Below are 19,707 nucleotides of genomic sequence, written 5' to 3'. Positions count from 1 at the left end.
TGCCGTTTTACTTTTTCAATGTAGAATTGGCTGGAGTTGAGATCGGATGCCATGTAGCGTTTGAAGAGCCCCTGATGTGCCTAAACAGTGGAAACCCCCCACAAGTGACACCATTTTGGAAACTAGACCCCTTAAGAAACTTATCTAGATGTGTGGTGAGCACTTTAAGCCCCCAGGTGCTTCACGGAAGTTTATAACGTAGAGCCGTGAAAATAAAAAAATCACATTTTTTCTACAAAAAAGATCTTTTTGCCCCCATATTTTTATTTTGACAAGGGTAACAGGAGAAATTAGACCACAAAAGTTGTTGTGCAATTTCTCCTTAGTACGTCGATACCCCATATGTGGGGGTAAACCACTGTTTGGGTGCACCGCAGAGCTTGGAAGAGAAGGGGTGCCGTTTTACTTTTTCAAAGTAGAATTGGCTAGAATTGAGATCGGACACCATGTCGTGTTTGGAGAGCCCCTGATGTGTCTAAACAGTAGAAACCCCCCACAAGTGACCCCATTTTGGAAACTAGACCCCTTAAGGAACTTATCTAGATGTGTGGTGAGCACTTTAAACCCCCAAGTGCTTCACAGAAATTTATAAAGTAGAGCCGTGAAAATAACAAAATCCTTTTTTTCCCCTCAAAAATGATTTTTAGCCTGCAATTTTTTATTTTCTCAAGGGTATCAGGAGACATTGGACCCCAAAATCTGTTGACCAGTTTGTCCTGAGTACGCCGATACCCCATATGTGGAGGGGGAGCACTGTTTAGGCACCCATCGGGGCTCGGAAGGGAAGGACCGCCATTTGCAGACTTTGATGGGATGGTCTGCGGGCGTCATGTTACATTTGCAGAGCTCCTGATGTACCTAAACAGTTGAAACCCCCCACAAATGACCCCATTTTGGAAACTAGACCCCCCAAAGAGCTTATCTAGATGTGTGGTGAGCACTATGAACCCCCAACTGCTTCACAGAAGTTTATAATGTAGAGCCATGAAACTAAAAAAATCATATTATTTCCACAAAAATGATCTTTTCACCCCACAAATTTATACTTTGACAAGGGTAACATGAGAAATTGGACCCCAAAATTTATTGTGCAATTTATGCTGAGTAGGATGATACCCCACATGTGGGGGTAAACCACTGTCATGAAAATAAAAAAATTTTTTTCCACAAAAAAAGATTTTTTAGCCCCCAAGTTTTTATTTTCACAAGGGTAACAAGAAAAATTGGACCCAAAACGTTTTGTCCAATATGTCCTGAGTATGCTGGTACCCCATGTGTGGGGAGGACCACTGTTTGGGTGCACGGCAGAGCTTGGAAGGGAAGGAGCGCAGTTTTGGAATGCAGACTTTGATAGAATGGTCTGCGGGCGTTATGTTGCATTTGCAGAGCCCATGATGTACCTAAACAGTAGAAACCCCCCACAAGTGACCCTATTTTGTAAATGCCCAAGTGCTTCACAGAAGTTTATAAAGCAGAGTCGTGAAAATAAAAAATATTTTTTTTTCCCACAAAAAAGATTTTTTAGCCCCAAAGTTTTTTTTTTTACAACGGCAACAGGAGAAATTGGACCCCAAAAGTTGTTGTCCAATTTATCCCGAATATGCTGATGCCCCATATGTGGGGGTAAACCACTGTTTGGGCGCACGGCAGAGCTCAGAAGGGAGGGAGCACCATTTGATTTTTTGAGCGCAAAAATTGGCTGTCGTGTTTGGAGACCCCCTGATGTACCTAAACAGTGGAAACCCCCCAATTCTAACTACAAACCTAACCCCAACACACCCTTAACCCTAATTCCAACCCGATCCATAATCCTAATGACGACCCTAACGATAATCAGAACCCTAACCCCAAAACAACCCTAATCTCAACACTAACCATAACCCTAATCAAAACACTAAATCCAACACACCTGTAATCCTAATCTCAACCCTAACCTCAAACCTAACCCTAATCCCAATACACCCTTAACCCTAACCTCAACCCTAACCTTAACCCTAATCCCAAACCTAACCCTAATGCCAACCCTAATCCAAACCCTAACCCTTATCCCAACTCTACCCGTAACTTTAGCCGCAACCCTAACCCTAACTTTAGCCCCAACCCTAACCCTAACCTTAGCCCCAACCCTAAGGCTACTTTCACACTTGCGTCGTGTGGCATCCGTCGCAATCCGTTGTTTTGGACAAAAAACGGATCCTGCAAATGTGCCCGCAGGATGCGTTTTTTGCCCATAGACTTGTATTGCCGACGGTTCGCGACGGATGGCCACACGTCACGTCCGTCGTGCACTGGATCCGATGTGTTTTGGCGGACCGTCGTCACAAAAAAGTTCAATGTAACGCTTTTTGTACGTCGCGTCTGCCATTTCTGACCGCGCATGCGCAGCCGTAACTCCGCCCCCTCCTCCCCAGGACATAGACTGGGCAGCGGATGCTTTGAAAAACTGCATCAGCTGCCCACGTTGTGCACAATTTTCACAACGTGCGTCGGGCTGACGCATTGCGACAGCCCCGTACCGACGCAAGTGTGAAAGAAGCCTAACCCTAGCCCTAACCCTAAATTTAGCCCCAAACCTAACCCTAAATTTAGCTCCAACCCTAACCCTAAACTTAGCCCCAACCCTAACCCTAATTTTAGCCTCAACTCCTCTAGCTGCCGGCCGGCAGATCATGGCGGGCGCACTGCGCATGCGCCCGCCATTTTCTTACTGGATGAAGAAGCCGGCGGGCAGGAGGGGACGCAGGAGGATCCAGGGACACCGGTAAGTATAACAGGGTCCCCGAATCCCCCTATTTCTCTGTCCTCTGATGTGTGATCACATCAGAGGACAGAGAATAACACACCGCTTTTTTTTGCGGTCGCCGGTAAACAGTTAATTACAGGCCATCGCAAAACAGGGGTCGGTAAAAACCGACCCCGATCAATGTTCTTTGGGGTCTTGGCTACCCCCGGCAGCCGAGACCCCAAAGATCTTCTGGGTGCCGGCCGGCGGGCGCACTGCGCATGCACCCGCCATTTTTTGGCCGGAACAAGATGGCGGCGCCCATCGGGAGCCACGAGGAGCACCGGGGGAGACAGGTGAGTATCGGGGGGCGATCGGGGACCCCATTTCTCTGTCCTCTGATGTGCGATCACATCGGAGGACAGAGAAATTAAATGGGAAATCGCGTTTTTTTGGGTTTTTTTGCGACCGCCAGTAAATGGTTAATTATCAGCGACCTGGGGGTCGGTAAAAAAAACCCGAATCATGTTCTCTGGGATCTTGGCTACCCCAGGTAACCGAGACCACAGAGAAAATCCGACTCTGGGGGGCGCTATTCACTTTTTCCACAGCGCCGTTAATTAACGGCGCTGTGGTTTAAGTACCCTTAACTGCCGCCGTTAAAAGGCGTATCGGCGGTCATTACGGGGTTAAACCAATAAATAGGTATGTTTATGTAAAAAAAAAGAAAGAAAGACACATATTTGGTATCGTCACATCTGGAACAAACCGACCTATAAAATTGTCAAACGATTTAAGCCTTTCAGTGAACTCAGTAAAAAAAAAAAAAGGTGGCAAAAAACCCTGCTTTTTCATCATATCACCCCCCTCTCCCCCCCAAAAAAAGTGGAATAAAACACGATCAAAAAGTCAAATATAAACACACACCTCCGTCAGTGGAGAAATAAAAAAAGTTACCGTATATACTCGAGTATAAGCCGAGATTTTCAGCCCAAATTTTTGGGCTGAAAGTGCCCCTCTCGACTTATACTCAAGTCAAGGTGGGTGGCAGGGTCGGCGGGTGAGGGCGCTGAGGCATACTTACCTAGTCCTGGTGATCCTGGCGCTCCCCCTGCCGTCCCACGGTCTTCTGTGCTGCAGCGTCTTCCCCTCTTCAGCGGTCACGTGGGACCGCTCATTAAAAAAATGAATAGGCGGCTCCACCTCCCATAGGGGTGGAGCCGCGTATTCATTTCTCTAATCAGCGGTGCCGGTGACCGCTGATAGAGAAAGAGGCTGCGGCACCGAAGACCAGGCAGAGGGAGCGTCAGGATCGCTGGGACTAGGTAAGTATTTTATATTCACCTGTCCGCGTTCCAGCCGCCGGGCGTCGCTCCATCTTCCCGGCGTCTGCGCTCTGACTGTGCAAGTCAGAGGGCGCGATGACGCATATAGTGTGCGTGGCGCCCTCTGCCTGATCAGTCAGAGCAGAGACGTCGGGAAGATGGAGGCGCCGGGACCGGACGCTGGGAGCTGCAAGCAAGAGAGGTGAGTATGTGTTTTTTTTTTTTTTTATTGCAGCAGCAGCAGTGACAATGGCAGAGCATCTATGGGGAAATATGAACGGTGCAGAGCACTATATGGGGCACAGCTATGGGGCACAATGAACGGTGCAGAGCACTGTATATGGGGCACAGCTATGGGGCACAATGAACGGTGCAGAGCACTGTATATGGGGCACAGCCATGGGGCACAATGAACGGTGCAGAGCACTGTATATGGGGCACAATGAACGGTGCAGAGCACTGTATATGGGGCACAATGAACGGTGCAGAGCACTGTATATGGGGCACAGCTATAGGGCAATAATGAATGGTGCAGAGCACTGTATATGGGGCACAGCTATGGGGCACAATGAACGGTGCAAAGCACTGTATATGGGGCACAGCTATGGGGCACAATGAACGGTGCAGAGCACTGTATGGGGCACAGCTATGGGACAAAATGAACGGTGCAGAGCATTGTATATGGGGCACAGATATGGGACAATAATGAACGGTGCCGAGCACAGTATGGGGCACAGATATGGGATAAAATGAATGGTGCCGAGCACAGTATGGGGCACAGCTATGGGACAAAATGACCGGTGCCGAGCACAGTATGGGGCACAGCTATGGGACAATAATGAACGGTGCAGAGCATTGTATATGGGGCACAGATATGGGGCAATAATGAAAGGTGCCGAGCACAGTATGGGGCACAGCTATGGGACAAAATGAACGGTGCAGAGCACTATACGGGGCACAGCTATGGGACAAAATGAACGGTGCAGAGCACTATATGGGGCACAGCTATGGGGAAATATGAACGGTGCAGAGCACTATATGGCACAGCTATGGGGAAATAATGATCTATTTTTATTTTTGAAATTCACCGGTAAATGCTGCATTTCCACCCTAGGCTTATACTCGAGTCAATAAGTTTTCCCAGTTTTTTGTGGCAAAATTAGGGGGGCGGCTTATACTCGGGTCGGCTTATACTCGAGTATATACAGTATATCTCTCAAAATGTAGTGGTGCAAAAACAATTCTTTTTCTATAAAATTGTTTTTATTGTGTAAAACTAGCTAAGCATAAAAAAATTGTTGTACTGACCCGAAGAATAAAGCTGCCTTATCACTTTACCATATGGTGAACAGCGTGAAAAACAAAAAAAAATTCCTGAGTTGCTGGTTTTTGTTCAGTATGCCTCCTAAAAATTGAAATAGAAAACAATCAAAAAATGTCATGTGCCCGAAAATGGTACCAATAAAAACGTCAAATCGTCCCGCAAAAAAAAAAAGCCCTCACATTACTGTGGGCCTAAATATAGAAAATGTAGCTCTCATAAAATGGGGATGCTAACACTTTATTTTGAAAAAAAGCATCTTTTACTGAGTAACAGCAGCCAAACATAAAAAAAACTATACAAATTTCGTAGAGTATATCTCTATATATTATATACATTATATATGGCACCGACCAGAACAATAAAGTAATCCAATCACTTACAACGCACGAGAAACAGGGTTAAAGATAAATAAAACCAATTCTTCACTCTGCCTCACAAACATCGCAGTTGGCTCACATTTATCCTGAACTCTACAATGAGCGCTTACACCAGGGATTCCATGTTAATCTCTGAAATACATGATTAAGACGGAACCCCGGGTGGAAGATTCCCTATAATGAGGCAGTTAGAGTTACTGTGGACACCGTTTGACCTGTGATCTGGCAGTGTCCGTCTTTTTAGGTGTGCATAAAAGCACAGTCAGCCACAGTTTTGTGAACTTCTGAAAAGGACAATGCTGAACAGAGGGCCAGATAAAATACAGAGTAACTCTGCTGCCTCATAGTGAATGTCGAGGGTTCCATTTGAATCACATAATTCGGAGATTTAGATGGAAACCACAAAGTGCGTACTCAGCAATGAGTGCAGGATAAATGTGATACAAAATGTTCCCAATAAAAGCTCAACTCAATCCACAAAAAAGCAAGTCCCCACTCAGGTCAGTCATCTGCCAATGGAAATATAGAGGCTTCCACGTTACTAGTAGTACAAAGGCTCATTTTGGGGCCCTTTATAGCCATTTCCCAGTGTAAAAATGTAAAATCTGGGGTTAAAACAAAAAGTTGGTGGTAAAAATAATTATTGTCTTCACTGCCCAATGGTATAATTTGTTTGACCCATCTGTGGTGTCAATATGATCACTGCACCCCTAGATGAATTCATTGAGAGATGTAATACGTAAAATCGGCTCAATTATGGATGTTTCTGCTTTTCTGGAACTCCAGGGGCATTCCTAGTGGGTCATGGCAACCCCAAAACCATAACAACAAAATCTGCAGTATAATATGGCACTCCTTCCCGTCTGAGCTTTCCGCTGTGCCTGAAAAGGGTTTCCCAATAATATTGTTGGGTATTGGCGCACTCAGGAGACATTGCACACACAACAAATTGTGAGGTTCATTTTTTCCTAATGGCCCCAATAAAAATTAAAAACTTGGGGCTAAAACATTTTAGTGGTAAAAATGTACCGTAATTATTCTTTCTTCACCACTCAATGGTATAACATTCTGTGAGGCACAGGTGGTGTCAATATGATCACTGCACCCTTAGAAAAATTAAATTGGGGGTGTAGTTATTAAAATGAGGTCACTTATGGGGCAGTTCTGCTGTTGTGGAACCTCAGGGGCTCTGCCAATGTGACATGGCACCCTCAATACTGTTCTCGGAAAATCTGAACTCCAATATCGCACGTCTTCCCTTCTGAGATTTGCACTGTGCCTCACATGAGGAGAAATTAAGCAACAAATCATGTTGTTCATTTTCTCCTATTATCTATTTTGATAATTAAAAATTTGGGGCGAAAGCAACATTTTAGTGGAAAAAATGGTAACTTGCCACTTATGCAGCCTAATGATAAACAATTCTTCAAATGGTCTCATAAATGCTCACTACACCCCTATATGAATTCCTTGAGAGGCATAGTTTGCATATGGGGTTTCTGCTATTTTGGCATGTCAGGGCCTCTTCAAATGTAAGGCTCTGTGCACACGTATAATGGTCCACTGCGGATTTTTCCGCAGCGGATTTGATAAATCTGCAGGGCAAAAACGCCGCGTTTTTGCTGCAGATTTATCACGGATTTACCTCAGTTTTTCTGCGGATTTCACTGCGGTTTTACAACTGCGGTTTTCTAAAGGAGCAGCTGTAAAACAGCTGCGGAATTCGCAGAAAGAAGTGACATGCTGCGGAATGAAACCACTGCATTTCCACACTTTTTTTTCCGCAGCATGTGCACAGCATTTTTTGTTTCCCATAGGTTTACATTGTAATGTAAACTCATGGGAAACTGCTGCGGAACTGCGAAATGTGTGCACATACCCTAACATGGCATCCTCAATGTATTCAAGCCATAATTGAGCTCCAGAATTGAGGTGGCGCTCCTTCCCTTCCAAGATATGCCGTGTGCGCAAACAATAGTTTTACACTAACTATGGGGTATCCCTGAACTCAGGAGAAGTTGAAAAACAAATTGTATGGTTCATTTTCTCCTGTTACCCTTGTGAAAATAAAAGAAATTAGGGTAAAACCAGGATTTTTGCGGTAAAAATGTATTTTTTCTTTTAACAGCTCAACGCTATAAAATTCTATGCAGCACCTGTGGGTTCAAGGTGCTCACCTCACCTGTAGATAAACCCAGGGAATAGTTTCTAAAATTGGGTCACTTGTGGGGGGTTTCCACTTTTTAGGCACACCAGGGGCTCTGCAAATCCAACATGGCATTCGCTGTCTACTCAAGCCAATTTTGCATTCCAAAAGTAAAATGGCACTACTTCCCCTCCGAGCTTTGTCGTATGCTTAACCCCCAAGGGTGGTCTGCATGTTAATGACCGGGCCAATTTTTACAATTCTGACCACTGTCCCTTTATGAGGTTATAACTCTGGAACGCTTCAACGGATCCGGATGATTCTGATATTTTTTCCTCATGAGATATTGTACTTCATGATAGTGGTAAAATTTCTTTGATAATACCTGCGCTTATTTGTGAAAAAAACGGAAATTTGGTGAAAATTTTGAGAATTTTGCTATTTTCTAACTGAATTTTTATGCCCTTAAATCACAGAGATATGTCACACAAAATACTTAATAAGTAACATTTCCCACATGTCTACTTTACATCAGCACAATTTTGGAACCAATATTTTTTTTTGTTAGGGAGTTAATAAGGGTTAAAATTTGACCAGCACTTTCTCATTTTTACAACACAATTTTTTTAGGGACTACATCACATTTGAAGTAACTTTGAGGGGTCTATATGATAGAAAATACCCAAGTGTGACACCATTCTAAAAACTGCACCCCTCAAGGTGCTCAAAACCATATTCAAGAAGGTTTTTTTTTAACCCTTCAGGTATTTCACAGGAATTTTTGGAAGGTTTTAAAAAAAAATGAACATTTAACTTTTTTTCACAAAAAATTTACTTCTGATACAATTTGTTTTATTTTACTAAGGGTAACAGGAGAAATTGGACCCCAAAAGTTGTTGTGCAATTTGTCCTGAGTACGCTGATACCCTATATGTGGGGGTAAACCACTGTTTGTGAAGCGATGGCCAGGGGACCACCACGGTGCAGGAAGACTACTGTACACAGGATGAGGTGCCAGCAACAAAGGGTAGATTTATTGGGAGGCAAGGAATGAAGGGAATGAGGAAATTGCAAACAGGGGTATACAATGGCAAAAGATAATTTACAAGAGCAATAAACTTTATCTTTTCCGTAAAATAGTACGGTGCTCCAAATATTGCAGACTCAAAATATGTCTAACAAGCAAATGTAAACAATAAACAAGTGATGATGCTACTCTACGTATAACCTCCTTGTCCTTTACTAAGCAGGCCACACGACTCACGTGTACTGACTATTGAAGCCTACATTAGGCCCTAACAGGTGCACCAAACAGGAACAGACTCACGCTGATGTTGGAGAATCAGGTCCAGTCCCAGGGGGCCCCCAGCAGTCTAATACGGTGGTGCGCACGGCTTTCTGTCAGCTCTGTGAAACGTGGTCTTATCCTTGCTTCTGGATCCTAGGGATGCTCCTGGAAACTGTAAATCCCTTTTCTCTGTATCTTCGTGGCTCTCTTGCAGCTATAACAGGACACAGTTCTTCTCTCTTTCAGCTATCGGCACAAAAAGTCCTCTCTCCAGCAGCCTCAGCTCACACACGCTGCTCCAGCTCCACACCTGCACTCTGCAGAGACTAGCTCATTACAACGATTATTGCAGGGGAGAAGCAGAACATTCCATCACGCCAGACAAGGGGGTGCAGCCTCTTAAAGTGACAGCGTGTTCCGTACTGTCCATAACAGCACCACCCTCTTACATTTGGGCTCATGGCAGAGCTCAGAAGGGAAGGAGCGCCGTTTGACTTTTCAATGCAAAATTGACTGGAATTGAGAAAGAACGCCATGTCGCGTTTGGAGAGCCCCTAATGTGCCTAAACATTGAAACCCCCCACAAATGACACCATTTTGGAAAGTAGACCCCCTAAGGAACTTATCTAGATGTGTGGTGAGCACTTTTACCCACCAAGTGCTTCACTGAAGTTTATAATGTAGAGTTGTAAAAATAAAAAAATCAGATTTTTTTTCACAAAGAATGATATTTTCGCCCCCAATTTTTTATTTTTCCAAGGGTAACAGAAGAAATTGGACACCAAAAGTTGTTTTGCAATTTGTCATGAGTACGCTGATACCCTAAAAGTGGGGGTAAACCACTGTTTGGGCGCATGGCAGAGCTCGGAAGGGAAGGAGCACCGTTTGACTTTTCAATGCAAAATTGACTGGAATTGAGATAGGACGCCATGTCGCGTTTGGAGAGCCCCTGATGGGCCAAAACATTGAAATACCCCACAAGTGACACCATTTTGGAAAGTAGACCCCTTAAGGAACTTATCTAGATGTGTTGTGAGAACTTTGAACCTCCAAGTGTTTCACTACAGTTTATAACGCAGAGCCGTGAAAATAAAAATTCTTTTTTTTCCACAAAAATAATTTTTAGCCCCCAGTTTTGTATTTTCCCAAGTGTAACAGGAGAAATTGGACCCCAAAAGGTGTTGTTCAATTTGTCGAGAGTACGGTGATACCCCATATGTGGGTGGGAACCACCGTTTGGGCCCACGGCAGAGCTCGGAATGGAAAGAGCGCCGTTTGAAATGCAGACTTAGATGGATTGGTCTGCAGATGTCACGTTGCACTTGAAGAGCCCCTGATGTACCTAAACAGTAGAAACTCCCCACAAGTGACCCCATATTGGAAACTAGACCCCCCCAAGGAACTTATCTAGATGTGTTGTGAGAACTTTGAACCCCCAAGTGTTTCACTACAATTTATAACGCAGAGCCGTGAAAATAAAAAATAATTTTTTTCCCACAAAAATGATTTTTTAGCTCCCAATTTTTTTATTTTCCCAAGGGTACCAAGAGAAATTGGAAGCCAAAAGTTGTCCAATTTGTCCTGAGTACGCTGATACCCTATATGTTGGGGTAAACCCCTGGTTGGGCACACCAGAGAGCTCGGAAGGGGAGGAGCACTGTTTTACTTTTTCAACGCAGAATTGGCTGGAATCCCAACCACGTCCCTAACCAACACACCCCTAACCCTAATCCCAACCATAACCCTAACCATACCCCTAACCCTGACACACACCTAACCCTAATCCCAAGAGTAAATATAATCCAAACCCTAACTTTAGCCCCAACCCTAGCCCTAACTTTAGCCCCAACCCTAACCCTAACTTTAGCCCCAACCCTAGCCCTAACTTTAGCCCCAACCCTAACCCTAACTTTAGCCCTAACCCCAACTGTAGCCCCAACCCCAACTGTAGCCACAACCCCAACTTTAGCCACAACCCTAACTTTAGCCACAACCCTAACTTTAGCCACAACCCTAACTTTAGCCACAACCCTAACTTTAGCCACAACCCTAACTTTAGCCACAACCCTAACCCTAATGGAAAAATGGAAATAAATACATTTTTAAAATTTTATTATTTTTCCCTAAGTAAGGGGGTGGTGAAGGGGGGTTTGATTTACTATTTATAGCGAGGTTTTTAGCAGATTTTTATGATTGGCAGCTGTCACACTAAAAGACGCTTTTTATTGCAAAAAATAGTTTTTGCATCTCCACATTTTGAGAGCTATAACTTTTCCATATTTTGGACAAGTTGACGTTTGTATTGGTACCATTTTCGGGCACATAAAATTCGATTTTTATTGCGATTTTTGTGAGGCAGAATGACCAAAAGCCAGCAATTCATGAATTTCTTTTTTTTCTTTTTTAGGGGAAGGGGGGGGGGGGGGGGGGGGGGAAGGATGGGGGGGGACATTTATACCGTTCCGCGTTTGGTAAAATTAATAAAGCAGTTTTATTCTTCGGGTTAGTACGATTACAGCGATACCTCATTTAGATCTTTTTTATGTATATAAACTATTTTATATAAAAATAATTATTTTTGCATCGCTTTATTCTGAGGACTATAACTTTTTAATTTTTTTGCTGATGATGCTGTATGGAGGTTCGTTTTTTGTGGGACAAGATGACGTTTTCAGCGGTACCATGTGTATTTATATCCATCTTTTTGATCGCGTGTTTGTGCACCTTTTGTTCAGTGGTATGATAATAAAGCGTTTTTTTTGCCTCTTTTTTTTTTACGGTGTTCACTGAAGGGGTTAACTAGTGGGACAGTTTTATAGGTCGGGTCGTTACGGACGCGGCAATACTAAATATGTGAACTTTTATTATTTTTTTTATTTAGATAAAGAAATGTATTTATTGGAACAATATTTTTTTTTCTATATTTAGGAATTTTTTTTTTTTTTTTTACACATGTAAATATATATTTTTTTAAAAACTTTTTTACTTTTTCCCACTTTTCTAGGCACTGTGTCAGATCAGCGATCCGACAGGCAGTGCAGTAGGATTGCCAGCGCCTGCTCTCAGCAGGCACTTGCAAGCCACCTTCCTGCAGGACCTGGAAGGAGCCCCGCGGCCATTTTGGATCCGGGGCCTGCAGGGGGGAGACGCTCGGAACAACGCAATCACATCGCGTTGTTCCGAGGGTCTTAGGGAAGCACATAGGGAGCCCCCTCCCTGCGTGATGCCTCCCTATGCCGCCGGAATGCTGCGATCATGTTTGATCGCAGTGTTCGGGGGTTAATGTGCCAGGAGCGGTCCGTGACCGCTCCTGGCACATAGTGCCGGATGTCAGTTGTAATAATCAGCTGACACCTGGCGGCAATCGGCCGCGCTCCCCCCGTGAGCGCTGCTTATCGTCTATGATATACTATCCCGTCCCTGGGAATTAAATCCCAGGTGACCTTGGCGGGATAGTACGTCATATGGGATTAAGGGGTTAAAGAGTAGTTTCCATGACATATGGGTTATTGGTGTACTCCGTAGAAATTGCAAAAAAAAATGTTCTAGACACCCTTGTGAAGATGCAAAATTTGGGGGTAAATAGTAAAATTTTCATTTTTTCCTTCTACATTGCTTCAATTCCTGTGAAGAACCTGAAGAGTTAATAAACTCCTTGAATGTGATTTTGAGCACTTTGAGGGGTGTAATGTTTAAAATGGTGTCACTTTGGGGTATTTTTTGTCATATAGGCCCCTCAAACATGATGTCGTTCAAAATTGATTTTGTAAATTTTGGTGGAAGACTGAGAAATTGCTGATTAATTTTTAACCCTTCTAACTTCCTAACAAAAAATATTATGTTTAAAATTTGATGCTGATGTAAAGCAGATATGTGGGAAATGTTAGTTATATCACACAAAATAGTTAATAAATATCTGGCTTCAGGGCATAAAAAATAAATGTTTGAAAATTGTGACATTTTTGCCAAAACTACAATATTTTCACAATAAACGCAAAAATATCTGCCTAAATTTACCACTAATATGAAGTTGCGAAATAGCAATCTTAGAATCACAGGGATACATTGTAGCGTTCCAGAGTTGTTACATCAATGTGACACTTGTCAGAATTTTAAAATGTGGCCTGGTCAGGAAAGTGAAAATAGGCTCAGTGGTGAAGGGGTTGTCCCATGAACACAATACATTTTAATCACTAGATCTTGAAATAATGAATTGCACAATTACGGTAGATGTTTAAAAAACGTCCCTGTGCTGAGATAATCTTATAAATGTGCCCCTGCTGTGTACTGTGTAATGGCTGTGTGTGACCATGCAGGGGCATGGGCTCATCATACCACAGCTCCTGGGCAGGGAAGGATGCAAAAGGGTATACAGGCAGGACAGCATGGGGGACATGTTTGTGGGAAAACCCCTTTAACCCTGCCCAAATCCCTAACTCCATTTGCTGAAATGTAGCCCCAAACTTTCAAGGAACCTCCACAATTCTTATCGGCTGCCTTTTGTTACAGCCAAATATTACACATTTTGACTCCTCAGTCCAGAGCACATACTGCAAATTTCTGCACCCAAGTTGCTATGTTTTGGTGCATAGTTGAGTCACTTGGTCTTGTTTACATGCAGAAGATATAGTTTTTGGCCTCAGTTATTTCATGAGGAACAATTCTGGCCAAGCTTCTCTGAACAGTAGATGGGTGTAGCTTGGTCCCACAGGTTGCTATCAAGTTTATGATGGCACTGCTGGACATCTTCTGATTTCGAAGTAAGATGGGTCTTTCATATGCTGCAATAAGTTTTTTTGGTCGACCACTGTGTTCTCAACATTGCCTTTTCTTGTTGTCCTCAATGCTGAGAAATTCAGGCAGATACATATTAATCATGTAATAGAATCAGAGAGTTCTCCAATATGTTTGGGACAACTTTCATGTTGCGTTCCTTCAAAAACTGTGTACTTAGACGAATTGATGGTCACACCAAACATTGATTTGATTTACATTTTTCTTTTGATCACTCACTTTACATTTTGGTAACTAATCCAATGAAGAATTAACATTTCCATTTTTGAAAGCATTCTTACTTTGCACTGCTGCACTGTGTCATCTCCTTGTTCATAAGAAAGTTGCCTCCAGACTATAGAATGAAATCTTCTTAAAATGTGCATCTCATAGTACAAGACATAAACAGTCCAGGACATATGCTGATTCAGTGTGTATATACACAACGACTTTACAGATCTGGCTCGGGGACACAGGATTCAGCATGAAACTATGTACTCTAAATAAGATTACTTACTGGTTTAATTGTTTTTAAAAGACCAATCCCAAATTTTTCAATGTTTCGATGAGCATCTGCAAATTTTACAAAGGCTTCACTGGCCGCAGGCTGTGGCTCTCGGACACCAATCACTGAAAACACATCTCCAAATGCTGGGAAAATTAAAATTTAACGTAAGTAGCAACATAAATTTTTTTTTTGAGAAAATGCAAAGATGAGAAAAAAAAACAACTTCTATTTCCTTTATGGGAAACCGGTCACACTGAACAAGCAGAGTGATCTGCCAACATCATGTTCTGATACAGGAGGACAAGATACGTCATCTTACGGGATGGGGTTCAGTACCAGAGCTCCTTCCAATGTCAGGTTTTGCACATACTTGTTCTATCTGAGACAGTGCTCGTTATAGTGCTATAACGTTATAGACTGCTCACATGTCTGAGTGTTCGCCAAAAAAAAAATAGACATATCGGTTTTTTATCTAAGACACGGATTAAACTGGGTAAGTCTATGGGTCTGTGAAAAACTCAGTTGAAACCTCCATCAGTTCTTATTAGTTTTTTTTTTTAAACATTGATGGTAAGAACCGATACACTGACAAAACTCTTTCCGATTTCCATCAGTGTGCTTCATCAGATCGGTGCTTTTCATCTATGAGAAAAATAACATCTGTCAGAATGAGGCCTAACTTATATTAATGTAATGCTCTGCTCATCCCATGCTTAGCTCAGGGGTGTGAGGGATGGTCCTAATCAATGACTGACAGCTGAAAATGTGTGTAGACTGGAAAACTCCTATAATGTTATTAAAATACTTGAATGAAGGTCTTGTGAATCATAATGTACCTATGTCCCTGGTGAAAGCCTCAGTGTTACTGTTAGACAGTAAAACCGCCAATAATCACATGGGTGCTGCCGCAGCGGTGACCAGTCCCTGCATTCTCCGCTAGCTCACCCAGACTGCCTTGGGGGGTGGTTAGAACATGGTTCACAAGAGAAATAGAGGCAGAACAGTAGTTTAAGTTTTTATTGATTTTCAGTAAAAATTAGGTTTATAAAAAACATTATGCGGTCTCCATTTCCTATTCTAATTATGGCTTTGTTGATGGGGCGTAGCTTCCCCAGACTAGTCGGCCTCTCTCCATGTTATCACGTCCCTGTGAGCATGACAACATAACATGCAGGAGTAGCCTTCTGCAAGTCTTGCAAAAGCGCCGCACATTTCGGCAGTGTCACTGCACCTGTGCAGCCATGTGTACGTTTCCCGGTTTCAGAGGCACAGTGTGCATGACTGCAACTTCAAAAGACGGCTTCTGAACACCTGCGTGATAACATGGAGAGAGGGCTGACTAGTCTGGGGTAACTAACTCCCCATCAACTAGCCAAAGCCCTAATTAGCTTAGGAAACAGACAATATAAAAGCATTTTTAAACCTCATTTTTACCAAAAAAACATTATACAGGGATGGTTAAGCAGGGAATTTATTGATACATAAGTGAATGATACTGGGTTAGAGGGCATGAGGGACCTGACAGGTTCTTTTTAACACTAGAAGTCCCAGAAAGGGGTCATTTAACATTTCTACCTTTGGAACCTTTGGAGCTCGAAATTTCCTGGACTTATAGTGTTAAAGGAAAGGTGCTGCGATTGTTACTTTTGTATTAATAATTATCTATCTATATAATCGTCTAAGGGTCACTTCCTTCCGTTTGTCTGTCACGGAAATCCCGCTTCGCTGATTGGTCGCGGCCGGCCGGCCACGACCAATCAGCGACGGGCACAGTCCGGCCGCAAATTCGCCCTTCCCTACACCCTTCCAGTCAGTGCCCCCTCACTACTCCCCTCCAGTCAGTGCCCCCATAGCATTTTAGCAGTCCGTTAAATTGACTGCGTTACACCGCGGCATAACGCGGTGTAACGTAGTCCGTTAACGCTGCTATTAACCCTGTGTGACCAACTTTTTACTATTGATGCTACCTATGCAACATCAATAGTAAAAGGATCTAATGTTAAAAATAATTTTAAAAAAATTAAAAATCATTATATTCTCACCTTCCCCGCTCCTCACAACGCTCCGGTCCCAAGAATGCATCGCGGCAATGATCGGAGATGACGGAGCGGTCTCGCGAGACCACTACATCATCACGTGTTATTGCCGCAATGCATTCTTGGGACTGGAGCGTCGCGAGGAGCATCGCTAAATGCCTGGGCTGTATCCGGGGGGCCGCCGGAAGGTGAGTATATAACTATTTTTTATTTTAATTCTTTTTTTTGTTAACAGGGATATGGTGCCCACATTGCTATATACTATGTGTTATATACTGCGTGGCCTGTGTTATATACTACGTCTCTGTGCTATATACTACATGGCTGTGATATACTACGTGGGTTGTGCAATATACTACGTGGCTGTGCTATATACTTCGTGGCTGTGTTATATACTACGTGGGCTGTGTTATATACTACGTGGCTGTGTTATATACTAAGTGGGCTGTGTTATATACTAAGTGGGCTGTGTTATATACTACGTGGGCTGTGTTATATACTACGTGGGCTGTGTTGTATACTGCCTGGGCTGTGCTATATACTATGTAGCTGTGTTATATACTACGTGGCTGTGCAATATACTACGTGGCTGTGCTATATACTACGTGGTTGTGTTATATACTACGTGGGCTGTCTTATATACTACGTAGGCTGTCTTATATACTACGTGGGCTGTCTTATATACTACGTGGGCTGTGCTATATACTACGTGGGCTGTGCTATATACTACTATACATATTCTAGAATACCCAATGCGTTAGAATCGGGACACCATCTAGTTGATTATATAATCAATTATTTTTTATACAAAATTAAACCTATATCTTTATTAGTTTTCTATGTATTAATTTTTACTTGAACCACTGAGGGCTGACATTTTCATTTTGGGGTGTGTAACTGTCTGGGCTAGACAGTTACACATCTCACTTACAGCAGCCCCTGGACACAAAAATATGAGGTCAGACGCATCTCTTGTATTGAGGCCGCTCCTCCTGCCTCTTAGCTGTCACCTGGGCTGTCGAGGCCACAGGTGTGGGAGGAGATTTTGTCCATGTTTGGGAGGAGGTGTGGGAGGAGATTTTGTCCATCTTTGCCATGACAGAAGCTGCCGGGGAAGATGGTCCGAGGAGAGATAAAGTATCTGCGGCTGTGGGGAGCAACGATCACAGCCTGTTCAGAGAACACAGAAGACACAGTGCTGCGTAGAAGCGCATGGAAGGTAAGTATAAGCGTTTGTTTTTTTTCCTTGCATTGAATATGTGGGGGCCACATACAGGATGGGGGGGGGCATTATACTGTGGGGCACTATATGGGGCCATTAAACAGTGGGGCACTACTGTGGAGCACAATTTGATGCCATTATACTGTGTTGCCTGTGAAGCACTAGTTGACACCATAATACTGTGGTGCACTATATGAGGCCATTATACTGTGGGGCACTACTGTAGAGCATTATTTAACGCCATTATACTGTGGTGCATGTGGAGCACTATTTGATGCCATTATACTGTGGTGCACTATACGGGGCCATTATACTGTGGTGCACTTTACGGGGCCATTATACTGTGGTGCACTTTACGGGGCCATTATATTGCGGGGGAATATGGTGGCCAATTATACTGTGGGGCACTATATGGGGCTATTATACTGTGAAGCAGTAATGTGGAGCACTACTTGATGCCATTATACTGTGGGGCAATATACAGGTCCATTATACTGTGGATCACTATACGGGGCCATTACACTGTGGTGCACTATACTGGGCCATTATACTGTGGTGCACTGTACGGGGTCATTATACTGTGGTGCACTATACGGGGCCATTATACAGTATACTCCCCATAGGCCTACATACAGTATAATACACTCCCCGTAGGCCTCCATATAGTATAATGCACTCCACATAGGCTTCCATACAGTATAATGCACTCCCCATAGGCCTCCATACAGTATAATGCACCCCCATAGGCCTCCATACAGTATAGTGCACTCTCCATAGGCCTCCATACAGTATAATTCACTCCCTATAGGCCTCCATATAGTATAATGCACTCCCCATTGGCCTCCATATAGTATAATGCGCATGTGATACACTCCATGTATCTAACCGCAACTTATGATACAGTAAGCAGCATTAACAGAATCGGTGCTGCCATCCGTCCTCGGTGACACTGGATTTGTCAGTATCACTGGCAGTCACCAAGAAAATGGCTCCTCACTGTGATCCTAAACTTCATTCTCTGTTGTTATCTTTTTACAAACACCCAGAAGGGAAGGAGAGGAGACATCACACACGTGAGCAGATCCCACCCACATTCACTGCAGTCATAATGTGAGCTAGTTGTACACTAGGTTTTCATGGCAAAATTTCAGCAGCTGCTCCCTCTAGTGTTTAAAAGTGGAAATACCAAATTATTTTTCAAATTTTACTTACCGTAATTATGCAAATTGTCTCTTCAGAGAGGAAGAGGACTAGAACTCTAGTGCCACCTATTGGAAGTAGCAATCCTAACAGTAAATGTCGACCCTTTAACGAGCCTTGTCACATGACTTAGGATAAAAGCCAAACCAGAATCTCAATTTGCAGACACTGTTTCGGGGTACTGCCCCTCGTCAGAGCAAAGTGGAGATCTGGTTTGGCTGATTGAGAGGTGTCTGACCGGGATCCAAGAAGTATCGTGTCTCCTTGTGGAGAGTGACATGTTAAGCATGTCGAGGTGAGGAGACCTAAAGTTGCAATGCTCCTCTGGGAAATATGCAAATTGTCTCTTCAGAAAGGAAGAGGAAAACGGCTTACCGTAATTAAAAACAATTCAAAAAAATAAAAACATTAATACTCTACAGTTTTTCAATTGATGAACATTTTTTTAAGGCACCTTCCTTTAACAATGTTAACTCTAAAGTGAAAAAGAATCACAAACACCGTATATACTCGAGTATAAGCCGAGATTTTCAGCCCCAAAAAATGGGCTGAAAGTGCCTCTCTCGGCTTATACTCGAGTCATGGAAGGCGGGGGGATCGGCGGGTGAGGGGGAGCGACGCCTGTCAAATACTCACCTGCTCCTGGCGCTCCTGACACGGTCCCCGCATGTCCCACGGTCTTCGGGCACGGCAGCTTCTTCCCCTGTTCAGCGGTCACTGGTACCGCTCATTAAAGTTATGAATATGGACTCCACTCCCATAGGGGTGGAGCCGCATATTCAGTAC

At 43.4% G+C, this 19,707-nt stretch overlaps 1 protein-coding gene across 1 annotated transcript in view; it reads right to left on the bottom strand.

Moving 5' to 3' along the window:
- The window catches only part of PICK1 (protein interacting with PRKCA 1), a 168,843-nt gene that overhangs the window by 14,821 nt on the left and 134,315 nt on the right, over nucleotides 1–19,707 (bottom strand). The window contains exon 9 of the mRNA XM_069737099.1: nucleotides 14,473–14,606. Within this exon, the coding sequence (XP_069593200.1) occupies nucleotides 14,473–14,606 (134 nt within the window). The remainder of the gene's footprint in view (nucleotides 1–14,472; nucleotides 14,607–19,707) is intronic.

The sequence above is a fragment of the Ranitomeya imitator genome, chromosome 8 (genome assembly GCF_032444005.1).
Source record: "Ranitomeya imitator isolate aRanImi1 chromosome 8, aRanImi1.pri, whole genome shotgun sequence".
Lineage (NCBI taxonomy): Eukaryota > Metazoa > Chordata > Amphibia > Anura > Dendrobatidae > Ranitomeya > Ranitomeya imitator.
The sequence above is the reverse complement of the archived record's forward strand: the minus strand, read 5'-3'. Positions and strand labels throughout refer to the sequence as shown.